Genomic DNA, 16,610 nt, shown 5'->3' with positions numbered 1-16,610 from the left:
CAAATTCGTCAAAATCCCGCCAAAACAGACGCGGCCTACCGATAGCGCAGGGAGGTTCGCGACCGAATGCGGGATGACGCCGAATCTGACGGTTGAACACGCGCGAAAAGCTTCTTCTTCGATTGGCCGACGGACAGCGAGCATCGTCTCTGCTCGCCTCGGACGCGAAGCCAAGATACATCTCCCGCCAAAACTTCTGACTTCTCAAGCATCTCCAGAAAACAAAGGACCCCATCGGCAGCACGCCAAGCCGCAAGCCCCGATCCTATCTCCCATCGGACAGTGAGCATCGCCTCGGATGCGAAGCCCCAGCAGCCAAGCCCGCGACACCACGTCTGCAGCCCGCCAAATCGCAAATACGATAAAAATAAACCAGCCTTGACAACATACACCGTGCGTTTCTGTCCCCCACCCCCGCTTCTTGGCCATGACATTATCACGGTCTGCCATCTCCGCCTAAGAGTGCGCAAGAAGGCCGGTGATAATACTTATATACTCGCACTATTATTTTAATAAACTATTCTTTTAAATTTGTAATTTTGTGATACACTTCATTAATGTAAAAACTACTAGGTAGATAGGTCGTTAACTTTATCATAACTAGATATGACGTATGTACATTTTTCAATTGGTAAAGCACATTGGCGCAAATCCATTGGATGCCGGTTCGAGTCCCGCTGGGCATCCTATTTTTCCTCTCGTTGGTATACATAATTATATATTATTATATCTGAGGTGTTTTCAAATCACGTATGTTTAATAAAGGTTAATCAATTTTAATATTGTGTTTTTGAAGGTCTAATTATTCATCTTCTTAAAGCCTTAAAGAATTTTGAATCATAGATAGGTACATGGATGTAAAGTATTTTTTATGTGTTTAAGCATAGATAATAATAATTATCAGTTGGCAGTCATGTTAAATAGTATATTAGTATTATGTTTAATTCTACATGACCAACCTACAATAATTTGGATATATATCTAGGTACCAGAAAAAAATAATAATAGTCATTTTTGCACCACTATACAACTTGTTTATTAGGTATCCATTTAGTCTGCACATTCAATGGGCGTATTTAAAAAAAATTAAATCCTATCATAATTCTTTCTTTGATTTTTGTTTGTTATGATGTTCAATAAATTTTGGCACGGCATTCCAAAAGTCATCAGCCAATCTCTGCGAATCTTCAAAGGCAGGAAAATGGCCGGCTCCCTTATAATCAGTAAACTGCACAATGTTTGCATATTTTTCTTGTAGAAGCCATTTTGACTGGAATAGTAATTCATTTTCGAATCTTGCAATGGCTGTTGGGACCGTTATCGTAAATCTGAAAGGAAAAAGATATTAGTATAATAAAAAATAATAAGATATTTTTATGCAAAACCCAGGCGCCATATACCAAAATTTTACATACATTTTGGTATATATTATAAAGTCGAATATGGGTTTATATTTATAATTACCTATTCTTTTTTAACTCTACAACAGGCCATGAGGTTCAATAATGGTAGTCTAGTGAAACAGTAATTTAGTAGCAAAGATGAAACAATCTCAGGATTCTGCAGACCCATTTGATAAAAGTTGTGCAACCATCACCAGGAGTAAACAAACAAAACTATTATTGACCTTTGAACTGGATATGCAGATAAAAATGTATTGAAAGCAAGTCCACAATGTTCATTAAATAAAACTCCATATTTTGGGTTCCTTATTTTAAATTTAAGGTGAAAAAATATGATAAAATGAATTAATCCATACTCTTCATAGCTGAACATCGAACTATCTTTATTAAATGCTTCTGTATACAGTCTCATTGAAGTAGTAATAGATTTGCTATCCCAGTATATCATTATGTTATCCAGGAGTTCCGTTAATGTATACTTCTTGGTGAGGCCTCCATCTGGTAAATTCCTCCAATCGCGATTGGTCCATGTCGAGAATTTCTCTAAAATATATGCAGCTAACCCAACCGGTGAGTCTCTTAGGGCAATACCTAAAATAATATTTTAAAAATCATTAAAAAAAATTTATTCACCCACACAACAAAACATAACAAATAATTATTGTTGCCCTTAAATATAGTAATGTTCCCAACAATCAAATCTGCCCCACATAATAAATATTTCATATTAATCGGGCCTATCACGAGTGACAGTTTTTATGTGAAGCATTTTCCATTTTTTGTGCCTGGGAATGTGGAGTACTCACCCAAGACTGAAATCACCATGCACTATGACAAAACTACGAAAATCCCTGGTAAAGAAGAGTATAGAAAAATAAATTTTAAATTTTAGAACACATAAAACAAAAGCTAATTAAAACCCAACGAACGAACTATGTGAAGAAGATATCTTCACGCTTGCAGTATGTCACCGCAAATGTTATATTTGCAATTAAATTGATTTTGATGACGACCAGGACGAATGGTGCTGTGTGCCCAACAGCTGGTTGAACCTAATTAAACTACTCTCCGTACAAATTCCTTGAAGATGTAATTGCATCCTGTAATTTATAGCCTCATTGACACGTAGGCCGAGTAACAGTCCAAGAATATGGAGCTTACCAGTGAAAATTGCTTGAAGACTAGTGTAAATACCCATTTTCAGCATCATGTCAGGATAAAACAAATTTAATATAAGTGTTCTAGCATCCCATTTGATCTGCCAGTCTGTATTAAATCATTTTGGCAAAATCCAGACTTGAGGCACATTGATTCTGAGACACAGTTATTTAACTAGGAATTACTTAAAATAACACACAATATAATACCAGTAATCATCGCTCCTAATAGAAAAGTATATGAACCGGAGCTCTCAATAATTTTCTAAAAATATCACAGTGTGCAGTTTTATTTTTTAACTAATTTATACAAAATATGATGTCACATGATATTATTGTTTTTCCTTCCTTTATCTGACGCATACAAGCAGTACATATTTTTTCTACCTCCGCAGGATGTCACTGTTCTGTACTTATAGATAATGTTAACCTTAATAACAATGTCCAATAAGGTGAATCCTGGAATACTGAACCCAAATCCTATAGAATGGTGCAAAACTCGAATAATCCGTTATATTAAGGCTATATAGGTAAATCATTCTACAGTGGCACCATAGGCGATTCGCGCGTGTATTGAATTGCTTGCGACAATGCCTGTTTCAATGCTAGCAAACAATACAAACAAATACAACTGCAAGCCGCATTTGCCGTACCCATGGTGCCACTGTAAAACGATTTACCTATACCTCAGCTGAGGCATGGTCTAAAAAAATCGTAACTGTGCGACGCGCGGATTTTGCTAATGACGCGTGCCGAACAGAACATAATCTGTCATAAAAATTCAACATGCGTCCATTTAGTGTTATGTTTATTGTTATTTTAGTAATAATAATAATATATTCATTGACATGTTTGGTTTTTCGAGTACAGGCATAATGTTTTTTTAGTCGTCTTTACACAATATAAGAATATATTCTTACGACACCATCACAAAAAAAATCGACATGCTCCCACCTCGAATGCCGATCGGCGATTGGCAACGATCTGAAATTTCGTCCCACTTATTGTTGAAAATTATTTGCTGTTTCACTTATGTATGCTCTTAAGATTGCCTAAAAACTTTGTAACAAAACAATACAAAACCTGATTATTGTTTTTAAAAATAAGTGTTTACGATATGCCAAATTTCTTATTAAACTTTGTTTATTGTTTATTGTATGTAATGATTTTCATAATAATTTCCGAATAGGAGGGCCATTTTTAATTTTTCCACAAAAGTAGTCTCGAGGATTTCATTTGTTTCAGTCCATTTCGAGCATATAAGCATATCGTAAAAAATATATACAATAAATTTTATTTACCTGCAGTATCTGGTTTAGTAGCTTGAAGATGCATATATCCGGACTCCAGCATTATAAACCCGAATACTTTCGATAAGGGATACATCTTCGACTCAAAACCATCTTCCACGAAGTATGAAGGGTAAAGACTTCCGATTAAAAGCTTCAAATAACTTTTGGTTGTCGATACACTTGGTGCGTTAGTGTGATAGCCTGCTATGTTTTCGGGGTATACAATAGACATGATTGCACCTATAACTGATCCCCAATCTCCGCCTTGGATGTAATACTTCTGATGGCCAAGCCGTTCCATCAGGTTCTTCATAATGCCGCCTATTGCTGCTGGTCCAAACCCAGGCTTCGACGCTGCCTAAAAATAAACATGATTTTAAAATTTCTCAATGAATGTCGTACTCCCAATAACATCGTCTGCTGACAATGCATCTGAGTTAGGATAACCTCGTCATATTAATGCGTAACTCACGTTATGTGTACTTATACTAAATAAATCATATATATATTATTGTACATGTTGTATTTCTAGTCACTTACATCATACCTAGAATAGACAATGTTTAGAAAATCTAAAAGTTCTCAATTTCTCATTAACCACATTCGGTTGTCAAGTTAGTTTTTATCACAGGCAGAATGTTTCTGATTTTTTTGTGTGTTTCAAGTTATTTGAATCCATTTTAAAATTTGGTTTTCTTTGGACAATGGCGAATATAAGAAATCTAACATTTACTGGTAGATACATAAAAATAATTTAAATAAAAGAAATATGAATATAATAATTATTGTATTATCCCATCCGTAGGTGATGAAATGTTTACCAACAACAGCAAATGGTATGAAATTATTTAATCTGTAATCTTAACTAATATTTGTATGTGCATGATGGTCATCACTCATCACACTTTGGATGAATAGAGAAAGACTCGATAACAGCGCTCGAAATGGAAAATTCTACGAACCGGAGCGCTCGATTATTTTACGATAATATTAACATTGTTATCTGATTGTATACCTACACTTATTTATTAAAAAAAAAAAATTATTAGATTTTTTTTATTTTTTTTATTATATTTATTTTATTATTTATTATTATTTATTATTATTTATTTTATTATTACATTATCTCGCTCAGAGGGTCAATTTAATATTTTCACGAGACGGAGCAATAATTTTGAGGATTTTATGACCCGGAACGGCGCTCCGGTGCGTTCCGGTTCATTACGAACCGGAGCGCTCTATTATTTTACGATAATATTAACATTGTTATCTGATTGTATACCTACACTTATTTAAGTTAAGCACTTATAATTAATTTAGTTTATTCTCATATTCCTAAGATAAGCAGATTATAATAGAAGACATTTAATTGCCGCACTTTATTTGACATTACTATATTCATCTCACTCCCTGTTCGATGCTTAGTTAGAACATGGATACCATACAGTGCCTCCAATCCAAGATTCTCTGTCACTCACCAGCTTTTTTGCATTCTCTTACTGCAAGTATTTTATAACACACTGACCACTATCTCCGCTATTACTCCGATATTCTTTTGTTTATTATAATCGTTTATTTCGTTTATTAAGCTGTATTCAACAATGATATTCAATTAATTCTATATGCCGAATAAGTCAAAAAAATTACAACAGATCTTTGTCTTATAAATAATAATGACACTTGCTTTGATCATTGACATAAATCACCAACTTCTAACAATTGTGGGTGAAAAAATATTACACTACCTGTGAGTATCCATATCCTGGGAGACTTGGAACAATAACTTCAAAAACAAAATCACTTCCAGGTCTAGGAGTGGTCAGCAATGGAATCATCTTATAGAATTCCAAGACACTTCCTGGCCAGCCATGCAAAAGTAGCAATGGGAGAACTTTAAGATTCTTGGTCGCCTTTGGCTTGACATGTAGATAGTGAATGTCCAACCCTTGGATGTTTGTTTTAAATTGAGGATATGTATTTAGATATTTTTCTCTTGCAGAAAAATCGTATTTATTGTTCCAAAATTCAACGATTTCTTTAAGATATTTTGTATTAAATCCATACTCAAATTGTATCCCTTCCAATGGTTCTGTGTAAAAATCAGCTGCCTTTAAACGATTTTTTAAATCTGTGACCATCTGTAAAACATGCGACAAATGGTTAGGTTAGGTTAGGTTATATCATTACAGCTTTTGGTGGCCAATGTGCCATATATTATGTATTATATTGTAGATAATGTATGCTATTGAACAGCGAATAGAAAACAAAATCTGTGATAACGCAATACAAAAAAACAGCAGGTATTAAGTGTATGGAAATGATAGAATAAAGAAAATATAATGCCAACCAAGTCTCATTTAGCCCTATGGGACTTTCATACATTTGCTTCCAATAGCTTCATAATATGGTTGGTGATCAAAGAGAACAGAAGATCAGTTAGAAGTTATTAAAATATTATTCAATACGTCATTTACAAAAAACATCAATCTCAATTATTGTGCTAACCACACAATAGACAGTATCGAAATACTTGATTGTATAGACAGAATGTAAATTAACCCACGAAGAAGACGTAGAAGGAAATATTTTTGAAGAGAAATCACTTTTCGGGTGGACACGGATCGTAGAGATAGCGTACCCAAGAGAAAACAGAGGTATATCAATAGAGCAAAGATTATAAAAATATAAGACATTGGTATACAAAATAGGTACAAAATATATTTAATTTTTTTCAAATTTCAATTGCGCAAATGGAAATTTACTTATTATTTAGATTCAGATAATCACACCAAATGCTATTCTTTAATTATTTAGTTTTATGAGTAACCTTCTCTTTACGATGATAATAAATACCGTCAGTTCCAATGATGTCACCTTGAGTTACTGTACGAGATTGACAACATTACAGTAGGTAGCTAAAAATGAAATTCCTATTTTGGCAACATAAATCAGTCTAATAAGATTTCATCATCATTATTTTGTTATTTGTTTTATTTATAAAATGATCAAAAAGGCATCAAAACTGAATTATCCACATACGAGTATTTCTATATATTCTTATACCTTCTCACCGCTTACTTTCGCATCCATGTCTTAGATTTGAGTATGTCTCTCTTTGTCGCATATACTTTTAAATCTATCTCTTTTGTTCACAATGGAATGAAACCAAGGCCTGAACAAAAACGATGTATAAGTGCGAGTGAGAAATTATTTTGGCATCCTTATAATCTCTGCGACACGCGCTAGAGTAAGATAAAAGGTTTATAGATGTGTGATATAGTTTGCTATGGTGTCGCCGCCAAATCATAGTTTGTTGCTTAACTAAGCGTCGATAACCTGCGAGCGCGTGTTGCTAAAATTGATATTTTTTGTGTTAAACATAAAGTCAGTGGTAAATATTTTTAGTTGATTAAGTAGAATAGATGGTTCTGTGTGTTGTATTAAAATGTGGTAGCCGTACTGATAAGCAAGAAGATGGTATTACGTTTCATAGGTAGTTGATTCATGTTCATCATAATTTATTTGTATATTATTATATATTTTAATATCAAGTGACCTAGTAGAGAATTATATTTTAATTCTGAGCGTTTAGTGCGAGCACTTTGGGCGAGCACTAGCAAAATGGTATATGGTCTCAAACATTTTGTATACGAATGCGTTCACTCGCCCAAACCAAACGCACGGCACGCAGCTTCATTTAGCAATGCAATGGGTGGCGTCTAGATGTATCTATAGTCTAAGAATGAGACACTCTGTTTGCAATGTGCATTTATAATTTTAATTATATAACAGGTAATTGAAATCTGACATATATCAATTATATGTATTTACTGGATAATGCTATTGATTTTGAAAATAATAACATTTTAATAAGATGTAATATTGATAATTCAAGGAATATCTGAATAATGAAAGTGCATATAGACTGCAAATATTTTCAGTTTATTGGAGTGAGTAACCTAAGGTGACATCACAGTAACGGGAATGTTAACAACAAAAAAAATAACTTATATTAGACTCAAAATGTACCTACAGTATTTGTCATGATCATCAAGATTCTTCCTTTTAGTAATAATGTCATAACATTCAAAACATGATACATGAAAGAAGACGTTGGAAGATACCGTTGGCGTTGATTTATCATGCATATTGTATATCAACATACCTCCGGTTCAAACTCGATGGCGAACGGCCTGATGGAAGCGTCCATTGATTTTGAAGGATAGCCAGGACCCCACCATTTTTGGAGTGGGATAATCGGAGGTGTTGTCTTTTGAAGCCCTCCCAAATACAACCAGCCTATCCCCACACCAATGGCCACTATGGCTAATGTAAGGATCTTACAACAGCACCCCATCTGAAAACACCAAAAAACATATTAGTATGTTATAGATTTAAATGTGTTCTGTATGGGCTTTTAATCGCATCAAATTCACAGTCTCAAAAACACTTTGCTACGACCCTGCTGGATAGTTCACGATTGATAAAGTTTCTGGAGTAGGCCATGGCCCGCCGAGGGTTGTAGTGCTAAAATTGTTAATAACAAGTGAATGAATAACATTGATTTTCTTTATTTAAAATATCGTATACCGGTATAGGTACCTACATTCATTCCCTTTCGTCATAAGGAAGAGTTACCTACTTATTTTCATAAAAATGACTGATAATCATAGGTTCTAAAATCCCGTCTGGATCTTTGTCATCTGCAGGATGCAGTGACGTCCCTAGATTAAATGCCGCCCCTAGGCAGCGCTAAAATGCCGCACCATGTTTCTATACAGTATTTGTATCATAATATCTAAAAAATGTGTTGTATGGATATATTACTAAGTATCAGACTGTAATTTATTCACAAATCTGCACGTGTCGTTTCTGGTCACCAACGACATCGAAGGGCAACGGAAGTAAACTAATATCGTGCACCCGACAAAACCAGTGAGTTGCATTTTTTAATCGAAAGATATTTTCGTTATTACTAAGTTTTGGTAGCTATTTCTATGGCGGTGAGTCAAGCCATCTCAACGTGAATCATACAATTTTTTTCTTCACTTCGGATGCGTTTCTTACTATATGATCCGCTAATTTAAACTTAATTCTCTATTATGGTCTGAAAATTCTTCTTACGATCATAACAATACCTATATGGTCAATAATTGTATTTGGCATTCTTCTCAGTAAAGGCGTCTGGGATTGGGGATCGGAAAAAATATATAAATATTATGTACATATAGGTAGTCTTCGAATTGTAGGCAAATTTGTTAGGTTCCTACCTAACTATCTATTTTATTACCTGGATTGCCTGAACGGAGGGTGAACCACTATTTTGGTCTGTCTAGTGGAGGGACACGAAACTGGATCATATTGAATAGTTCGGGGAAGCCGAAGATTGAATATATTGATTGATATTATATACCTACTGGATGAACCATATGAGATTTTAAATGACCCTTAATTTTCAGCGACTCAGTCAAGTGGCGAGACTTACTGTTTTAATATAGCGGACTTAACTCAATATACCGCCTGGCAATTTTCACGAGTAAACCTTAAACCTTAGTTCAACTATTTGTCGGAATAGATTAGTTATCTTTAATAAATTACTGTAGACAATTTGATTCAGCGGAAATACCAAATTTTAAGTTAATAAAATGTACCTACAAGGTTATTGATAATATTTAGGTATTACCTAATATTATAAGCTGTACATTTTAAATATATTGAAAGATATCAGAAAATATGTATTTCTCGACAGAAAATAATATTATGTTTGTTATTTTTATGGTTTTAATGGATGACTAACAAACAACTATTCTCTTATATTTCGAAGATTATAACAACAGGATTGTAGCTATATTGTGCATATTATATTATTTTATTATTAAGTAATTAAACCGCTATAGTGATTTTTTTTTAAATTACAGGTAGTTGAATGTGACTAAATGCTATGAGTACACATTTTCTTATCTTCGTATCTCATCAAAGATGTCAGAATTTTATAATTGATAGCTTTATTTACAAATATATTATATTCTTTTATTAAAAAGTTACTGAAGTATTTACGCAATTATAACAAAATAATATGATATCAGTGCCTATGTTTCAAAGCAACACTACAGGGATTCCCAACCCTATGCCTCTAACGAGCATCACTGAAAACCTAAACGGTTAATTAGTATCAGTTCAGACCTACGGATTCCGTGCGGATGCAAATCGTTCATACTACAATAATAATATAATACACAATATAATAATAGATGCTTGTACAAATTGAATCGCCATGTCTGATTGACTTTCAAGGAAAAAGCAAAATTTGCTTCAAACACTGAATAGAACAAAATAGAAATGCGAACAGTCGATATAGATCAAACAATTCACAGCAGTTTTGGTTTATAAATTAATGAGAGGTAAGTAAATAAATGTAAAAAAAAATGCAAAACCCCCTGAATGTCCTCATATGTATCTAATATTGAATATGTGTTGTTTGTATGTACGTGACAAACTTTAATGCATATTATAATACAAATATTAACGTTGAAAATAACATATTATTATCTTTTAGTCATCCCACTATTCTCTGAATTCAAGAAACGTGCCATCTTACAGCCATACTTAGAAGATATGTAGGTAACTCACTCCCCATTATGTTTGTATTTCCTGGGCCCTACGATCAAATTTAATGTTAAGCTCCATAAAATAATTTAAGGCAAAATTAGTGTTGTGAACGTTAAACTTAATTAAGTAGGTAGGTAAATTTAAATTACGAATATTGATTCTCCTGTTCACTTCATAAGTATGAAGAAAATACTGGGATGAATAATAATTAATGATTTTACTATGATTCATTATTTACCTTCAAAGACTTTTGTAAAAATGAAAGTATTTAGTTTAAAAAAAAAAATAACACTCTTGAACCTGTCCTTCTTCGTTAATAATTTATTGTAAATACAGTAGCGTGAATACGCTCAGCGCTCGAAATGGAAGATTTTACCAACCGGAACTCTCTATAATTTCCCGAAACTGCATATTTATGTAGTAGTTGTATGTATTGTATGGAAATACACCTGCCAAGATCAGATGGTCAAATGGAGTACCTACCTTTCTTTAAACATGTGGCATGCAAGTTTAGGGCATAACGTTGTCGGCGCCCGTAGACGATTTTTTTTTACTATGATTCCGACAAGTTTCGTATGAACTTTAAAACATATATAGAAAGTAAATTAATTTTATTAATTCACGAATGCATTATTATTTTTTCCACGAGACGGAGCGATAATTTCGGGGATTTCACGAACAGGAGCCGCGCTCCGGTGCGTTACGGTCCATTTCGAGCGCTGAATACGCTACAAAATAGATCGAAATAGCATACCGCTACTCAATCGCAAAACGTATTCCAACAAGAAGCCAGAATTTTGAACTAGAAATATTTTACCTCCTAGAATCTAAATGACTTGATAGAATGCTAAAGTTATGCTTTCGGGATATTATGGTGGATAGAAAAAAATCCCTAATTAAAAAATGATCATACAGGTTCAAATAGACTATATGACGATCGGGCACATATATGCTAAGAGCGATTTAGTGTCTATGATCAAATCTATGCCATTCCGACATTTATACATACATATTGTATGACAGCTATGACATCGTATTTACACTCTGTGACACCCTATGACACAGGACGCCAACATAAGAAACGGGTTTTTCGACATATATATGACGAATCGTCATAGAGTGCATTTGAAGCAGATAAAACTGCGCTTATGGCTCAAATAGACTCTATGACAATCGGTCATATAAATGCCGAAAAACCCGTTTCTTATGTTGGCGTCCTGTGTCAAAGGGTGTCACAGAGTGTAAATACGATGTCATAGCTGTCATACAATATGTATGTATAAATGTCGGAATGGCATAGATTTGATCATAGACACTAAAACGCTCTTAGCATATATGTGCCCGATCGTCATATAGTCTATTTGAACCATTAGTTACATTATAATACAGTATTCTGTGTTTAATTATGAGTTTCATTGGGGCGAAAGTACCTATATTATTATCCTCCTCACTCGCTATAAATAAATGTGCATTCGACCTCTGCAAGAAACATTAAGTTTTTATCAATGATTTTGTACCACAATTGATTTATTCATTTATTGTGAAGCAATTACGTATGTCTTTCAATACAGAAATAATAGATAGTCGAGCATTAAAAGTAATCAAATGAATGATTAATTATCACGTAATGACAAATATTATTATCTTTGGAGAAAGGTTATGAATTTGTTTATGAATCGAATATTAAATGAGTGTGTAGGTAGACGTCAGTTTAATATATTTTTTTAAATAGGTAAGTAGTATTTAGTCGTAATACTAAAATAATATCTGATAAGTCGATGAGTTCAATAAACTTCAACTATTTTATAAAATAAAATAATATTTTGAATCTTTATTACACTGGTTATTATTCATTTTATCATCTGAAGACTTGTTGCCATTATACTTTGCATTCCAAGGTAATACTGACGTCTCAACAACCGGTTTCTTCACAATATTATTATTAAGTATACCTATATGTAGGTACCTACTACATTATAACAAATAATATTATACTTATTAAAAAACCGGTACCAGAAAAACAGCAGTTTTTATACTTAATAACTTTATCTTGTTGTATCTACATTTGTTAAATTAACTAAAAAAACATAATGTTTTGCGTTCAATTTAGTATATTTCTTACACGAATTACAATAATTTAGCACATTTTATATATAATTTATTAATATGTAGATTCATTTGTTAATACATAAGAAAATATAAGGTTCAATGATTCTTACTGTTTATTTAAACTGCTATAAAACGTATATCATTATATCAACAGTGTATCACTTTATTTTATTGTTGTTTTTATTTAATAAAACGCAATTTTTTTGTAGTACTTATTCCACTTTTAATCAATAGATTAGGACCGGTTTCGTCCGCCTCAGTAGGACATTTTCAACTTGTTTTCAATCAGTCGAAAATGTCCCACTGAGGCGGACGAAACCGGTCCTAATCTATTGATTAAAAGTGGAAGAAGTACTACAAAAAAAATGCGTTTTATTAAACAAAAACAACAATACAATGCAGTTCCACCATGAATTGATAGTTAACAAAATAAAAGAAAAAAACTTTATTTTATATTTATTTAATTGAATGATATTAGTATATAATGAACGACAACAATGTCAATAATTATTTTTAAGTATTTTATGTTTTTAAATTAGTAAATAAGTATATCCATTTAAGTCTGACTGTTATATTATAATAATTATGCAACAAATTTATTTTTAAAATACTATTAATTTGACAATCCTGTCACAATGGTTTATGCTTGCTGATCAAAGAGATTGGACTTCAATCTCTTTGTTGCTGATCGTTTATTTACAAATATAAATATTTTTTTCACTGGAAGAACACTCAATAGTACCTATACACTTAAGTTTGTTACACACACCTTGCTCACTCGACGTCAACGTGTTCACTCCCACTGATTTAATAATACGACGAATGTTAGGTACAGCTCAGTTGCGATTAGGGATTCCAATCCCGGGATCCCGAGCTATTTTAGATACATATGAATCCCGGGATTGATAAACCTAATCCCGGGATTTCGGGATTGATTTTTTTATAAATTTTTATGGAAAATAAAATAAAAGCGAAAATATAACAGAAAAAATACTTTTAATAAAAAATAACTACATTAGAAATAAACTGAGTTTGAATGAAGTTTGATATATACCTATGTGCAGGTTGCCGATTCATTTTATTTTTTTCACATAAATTATTAATAATGAGAAAGATTGGAACAAAACAATGCTTCGCACTTTTAACAAAGTAATTCCACAATCATATCATACGTTTTACGGCAGTTTCATATTTTGCTGACTAATTAGATTTATGAAGCGGAAAGGCCATAAGGCCGGATAAGTACGCCACGATTATTTGCTTTACTATTTTAAATCTCGCTAATCCATTCATTATGTCTTTACTATCAGAAACAGCAATCTCATATTAAATTCACATTATTATTTATATTACAATATTATTTACTCCATTAATCTTATGTACGTCCAAGATTGAGCGTATTATGTCTTAAATAGTATAAATTATACTAGATTTATTTTTGACCGATTTTATCAATGTTATTTGTAAATATAAAAATTTTATATTAACAATGGAAAAAAATGTCAATCCCGGGACCAGTCCCGGGATCCCGGGATTGTCTAATTGTAATCCCGAAATCCCGGGATCAGGATTTTGGCTCGGGATTGGATTCCCTAGTTGCGATGAACCTGCGACATGTCATCAAACTATAAGTATAATTTAACGGCGTCTTTGACCAGATAAACAAAAAAATAACATAGTGGCGAAAAGTAAACATTATGCCTTCAATGGATTCTAGCAGAAACGAGAATTTATGGCAATACGGATGACCGAACTAAAGAAGCTGGTCATTCGGGGATGCCTTATCAGTGTATGCACAAATGCTTAGACTGCAATGAGTCCATAAAGAAAACGTGCCAAAGCATCCCGATAGATTTCCACCACGGAGCATCTCTAAATGGAGGGAAATGGAATTTGGTAACAAGCCCAAGCACATGGAGCTTGCCAGCAAAGCCGCCATGAGCAGTAAAAAATTGGTTGGTGTGGTGGTCAGGACTAAGAGCAATTGTTTACATATACTATCAGGAAAGAACAAATGTCTGCCTGCCCTTGCTGGAGGCGTCCGGCTTTGTCAGGTTTTCATCATCGCATCTAGCGTCATAAGTTGGATGGCCGGATTCTTCACACGACAATATTATAGCTTTTTAATGAGGTGGCGTCAGATGATTGTTTCACGGCGTGACGTCCCCTAAGGAGCATCGTGGGTGTGCCACGTAACTGCACGTGCTGACTGATGATTTCAGACAGGGCATGGAGCGCGTTAGTTGAAGCTACATATTAGACTAGGCTGTTGTGATGTGATGCTCAATAACACATTGTACAAATAGTCTCATAATACCCAAAATGTCAGCGAAATTAACGCAGTCTGTGAAAAAACTCTTCACAATTTTAAAAACTTGTAGTTAATTTCATCATCATTAGATATGATGAACATGGCTCAATTGGTAAAGCACATTGGCGCAAATCTGGTGGATGTTGGTTTGAGTCCCGCTTGGCGTGGTACCTATGTTTTTTCAAAATATTTTTTGAGAAGTTATTTAATATTATATCAGCTGAGCTGTTTTCAAATTATGTATACCTAATTAATATTTATACCTAGTTGAAAATTATTCCGCAAACAATTTTAAACTATGATTTGGTTCCTAAAGTCTGTTTTCAAACATAATTACATCTCTAATTTTCATTCCTTGATAAAATTATTGCAGGTTAAACTTGGCGGCACAATAAAATGGCAAATTGTGCAACATCACTGGTGTACGTACTATCTCAATAGATTCCAACAAATAAACAATGGTTCCAAAACGAACATTATTGTTTTGTTCGCTTGACCTTGTTCAAGAGTCCAAAATAATTATCCAGGTAGGTACCGGAACACGCAAGTCAAATAATTTGGTAAAACATTAGATTAATAACCAGATTTTCAACAAACTTTTCTTTGTTGTTTAATTAATTTAACAGTTAAAATTTACAATAAAAGTTACCGGCACATTATCCCATTAACGCCAGTGGCATCTACCTCAGGAAGTCGGCAACACGGTTATTTTGTAAAATGTCAATTTGTTGATTCTTTAAAATATATAATCTAGTTTCTGTAAAAAATCAGATAATTTAAACGAAATAATTTCCCATAATTTATTGGTGAACCATCTCATGTTGGAAGGCAACATTCATTTATCTGTAATAGCAATGGTCGCATCCAAGATCCAAGAAACTTCAATTTCATATAAGTACTTACATAAAATTAATATACTTAATAGATATATTAATATAATTATCATAATATATTACATATTATGTACATTATTTTGTAAATGTAAATGAATGAAAATAGTGAAATCAATAATATTTGTTAAGTTTAATTCTAGTAATATCCGCCAGCGTAAATTATATTGTAGGTACAAATTATAACTATGTATGCATGTAAAAACACTAAAATGTTGTTTAAAATAATCTATTATTTTTTATAGTATAGATCAGTGATACTCAACCTGCGGCCCTTTAAGCTTTTATGTGCGGCCCGAAACACATTTATTATCAGGAATTTCGTATATCTTGAGATTCGTTTCGACTTTGACACACAGATAGTGACACCCGAAGAGGATTGTCATTATGATCCACATCAGATCTGGTATAAGAGTGTTGCTATTGCACACGATTAATTTAAAAAAAAACACGCATAATTTTTAAAAACTGAAAAATGTTTTGTAAAAAAGGGGGGGTTTCATGATTTTTTTCGTCACACCAGTAGTGATGGGGCCCGCGTTACTTTACAAATGTATGTATTTGGCCCGAAGAAAAAAAAGGTTGAGTATCATTGATATAGATAGACTATAGATACACGGAGAGTTAATAAAAATAATTAAGTACAAGATAAAAAGAACTTTTTATATACCACGTTTTTAAATTTTCTGTTGAATCATATAAACTTGACAATTCTATGTATTAATAAATACTTTTTTTGTACTTGATAGAAATACTGAATAAATATAGAATACTGAAATGTCATTTTGACATTTCATATTGATTTCCATAGTAACGCACGTATATATTAATAATTTAAT

At 32.9% G+C, this 16,610-nt stretch overlaps 1 protein-coding gene across 28 annotated transcripts; it reads right to left on the bottom strand.

Annotated features, from left to right (window-relative positions):
- Positions 1-1,011: 1,011 nt before the first annotated feature.
- Positions 1,012-16,181, bottom strand: LOC147075013 (juvenile hormone epoxide hydrolase 1-like). 28 transcript variants are annotated; one of them, XM_085943204.1, is made up of 8 exons: positions 13,313-13,371; positions 12,681-12,731; positions 12,300-12,538; positions 8,018-8,209; positions 5,598-5,990; positions 3,862-4,210; positions 1,760-1,994; positions 1,012-1,328 (listed from the first exon to the last, which is right to left on the bottom strand). In XM_085943204.1, exons 4-8 carry the CDS (start codon positions 8,207-8,209, stop codon positions 1,097-1,099), a joined length of 1,401 nt encoding a protein of 466 aa, XP_085799330.1. In that variant the 5' UTR covers positions 12,300-12,538; positions 12,681-12,731; positions 13,313-13,371; the 3' UTR covers positions 1,012-1,096. The 28 variants fall into 28 exon arrangements, with proteins under 28 accessions (XP_085799330.1, XP_085799329.1, XP_085799328.1 ...); XM_085943203.1 differs by having other exon boundaries at positions 12,300-12,430; XM_085943202.1 differs by having other exon boundaries at positions 12,681-12,695.
- Between the last annotated feature and the right edge of the window lie 429 nt (positions 16,182-16,610).

The sequence above is a fragment of the Rhyacophila brunnea genome, unplaced genomic scaffold, assembly GCF_057557595.1.
Source record: "Rhyacophila brunnea isolate RB1 unplaced genomic scaffold, BYU_Rbru_1.0 scaffold_15, whole genome shotgun sequence".
Taxonomy (NCBI): domain Eukaryota; kingdom Metazoa; phylum Arthropoda; class Insecta; order Trichoptera; family Rhyacophilidae; genus Rhyacophila; species Rhyacophila brunnea.
This window is presented reverse-complemented; position numbering and strand designations above follow the sequence as displayed.

What these genes read in the sequence shown, in the direction of transcription:
- LOC147075013 (XM_085943216.1), bottom strand. Translation starts at nt 8,209, where the DNA reads ATGGGGTGCTGTTGTAAGATCCTTACATTAGCCATAGTGGCCATTGGT. An exon ending in CCATCGAGTTTGAACCGGAG is followed by an intron (nt 5,991 to 8,017) that starts GTATGTTGATAT and finishes CATGTTTTACAG; the next exon opens with ATGGTCACAGATTTAAAAAA. An exon ending in TACTAAACCAGATACTGCAG is followed by an intron (nt 1,995 to 3,861) that starts GTAAATAAAATT and finishes ATATTATTTTAG; the next exon opens with GTATTGCCCTAAGAGACTCA.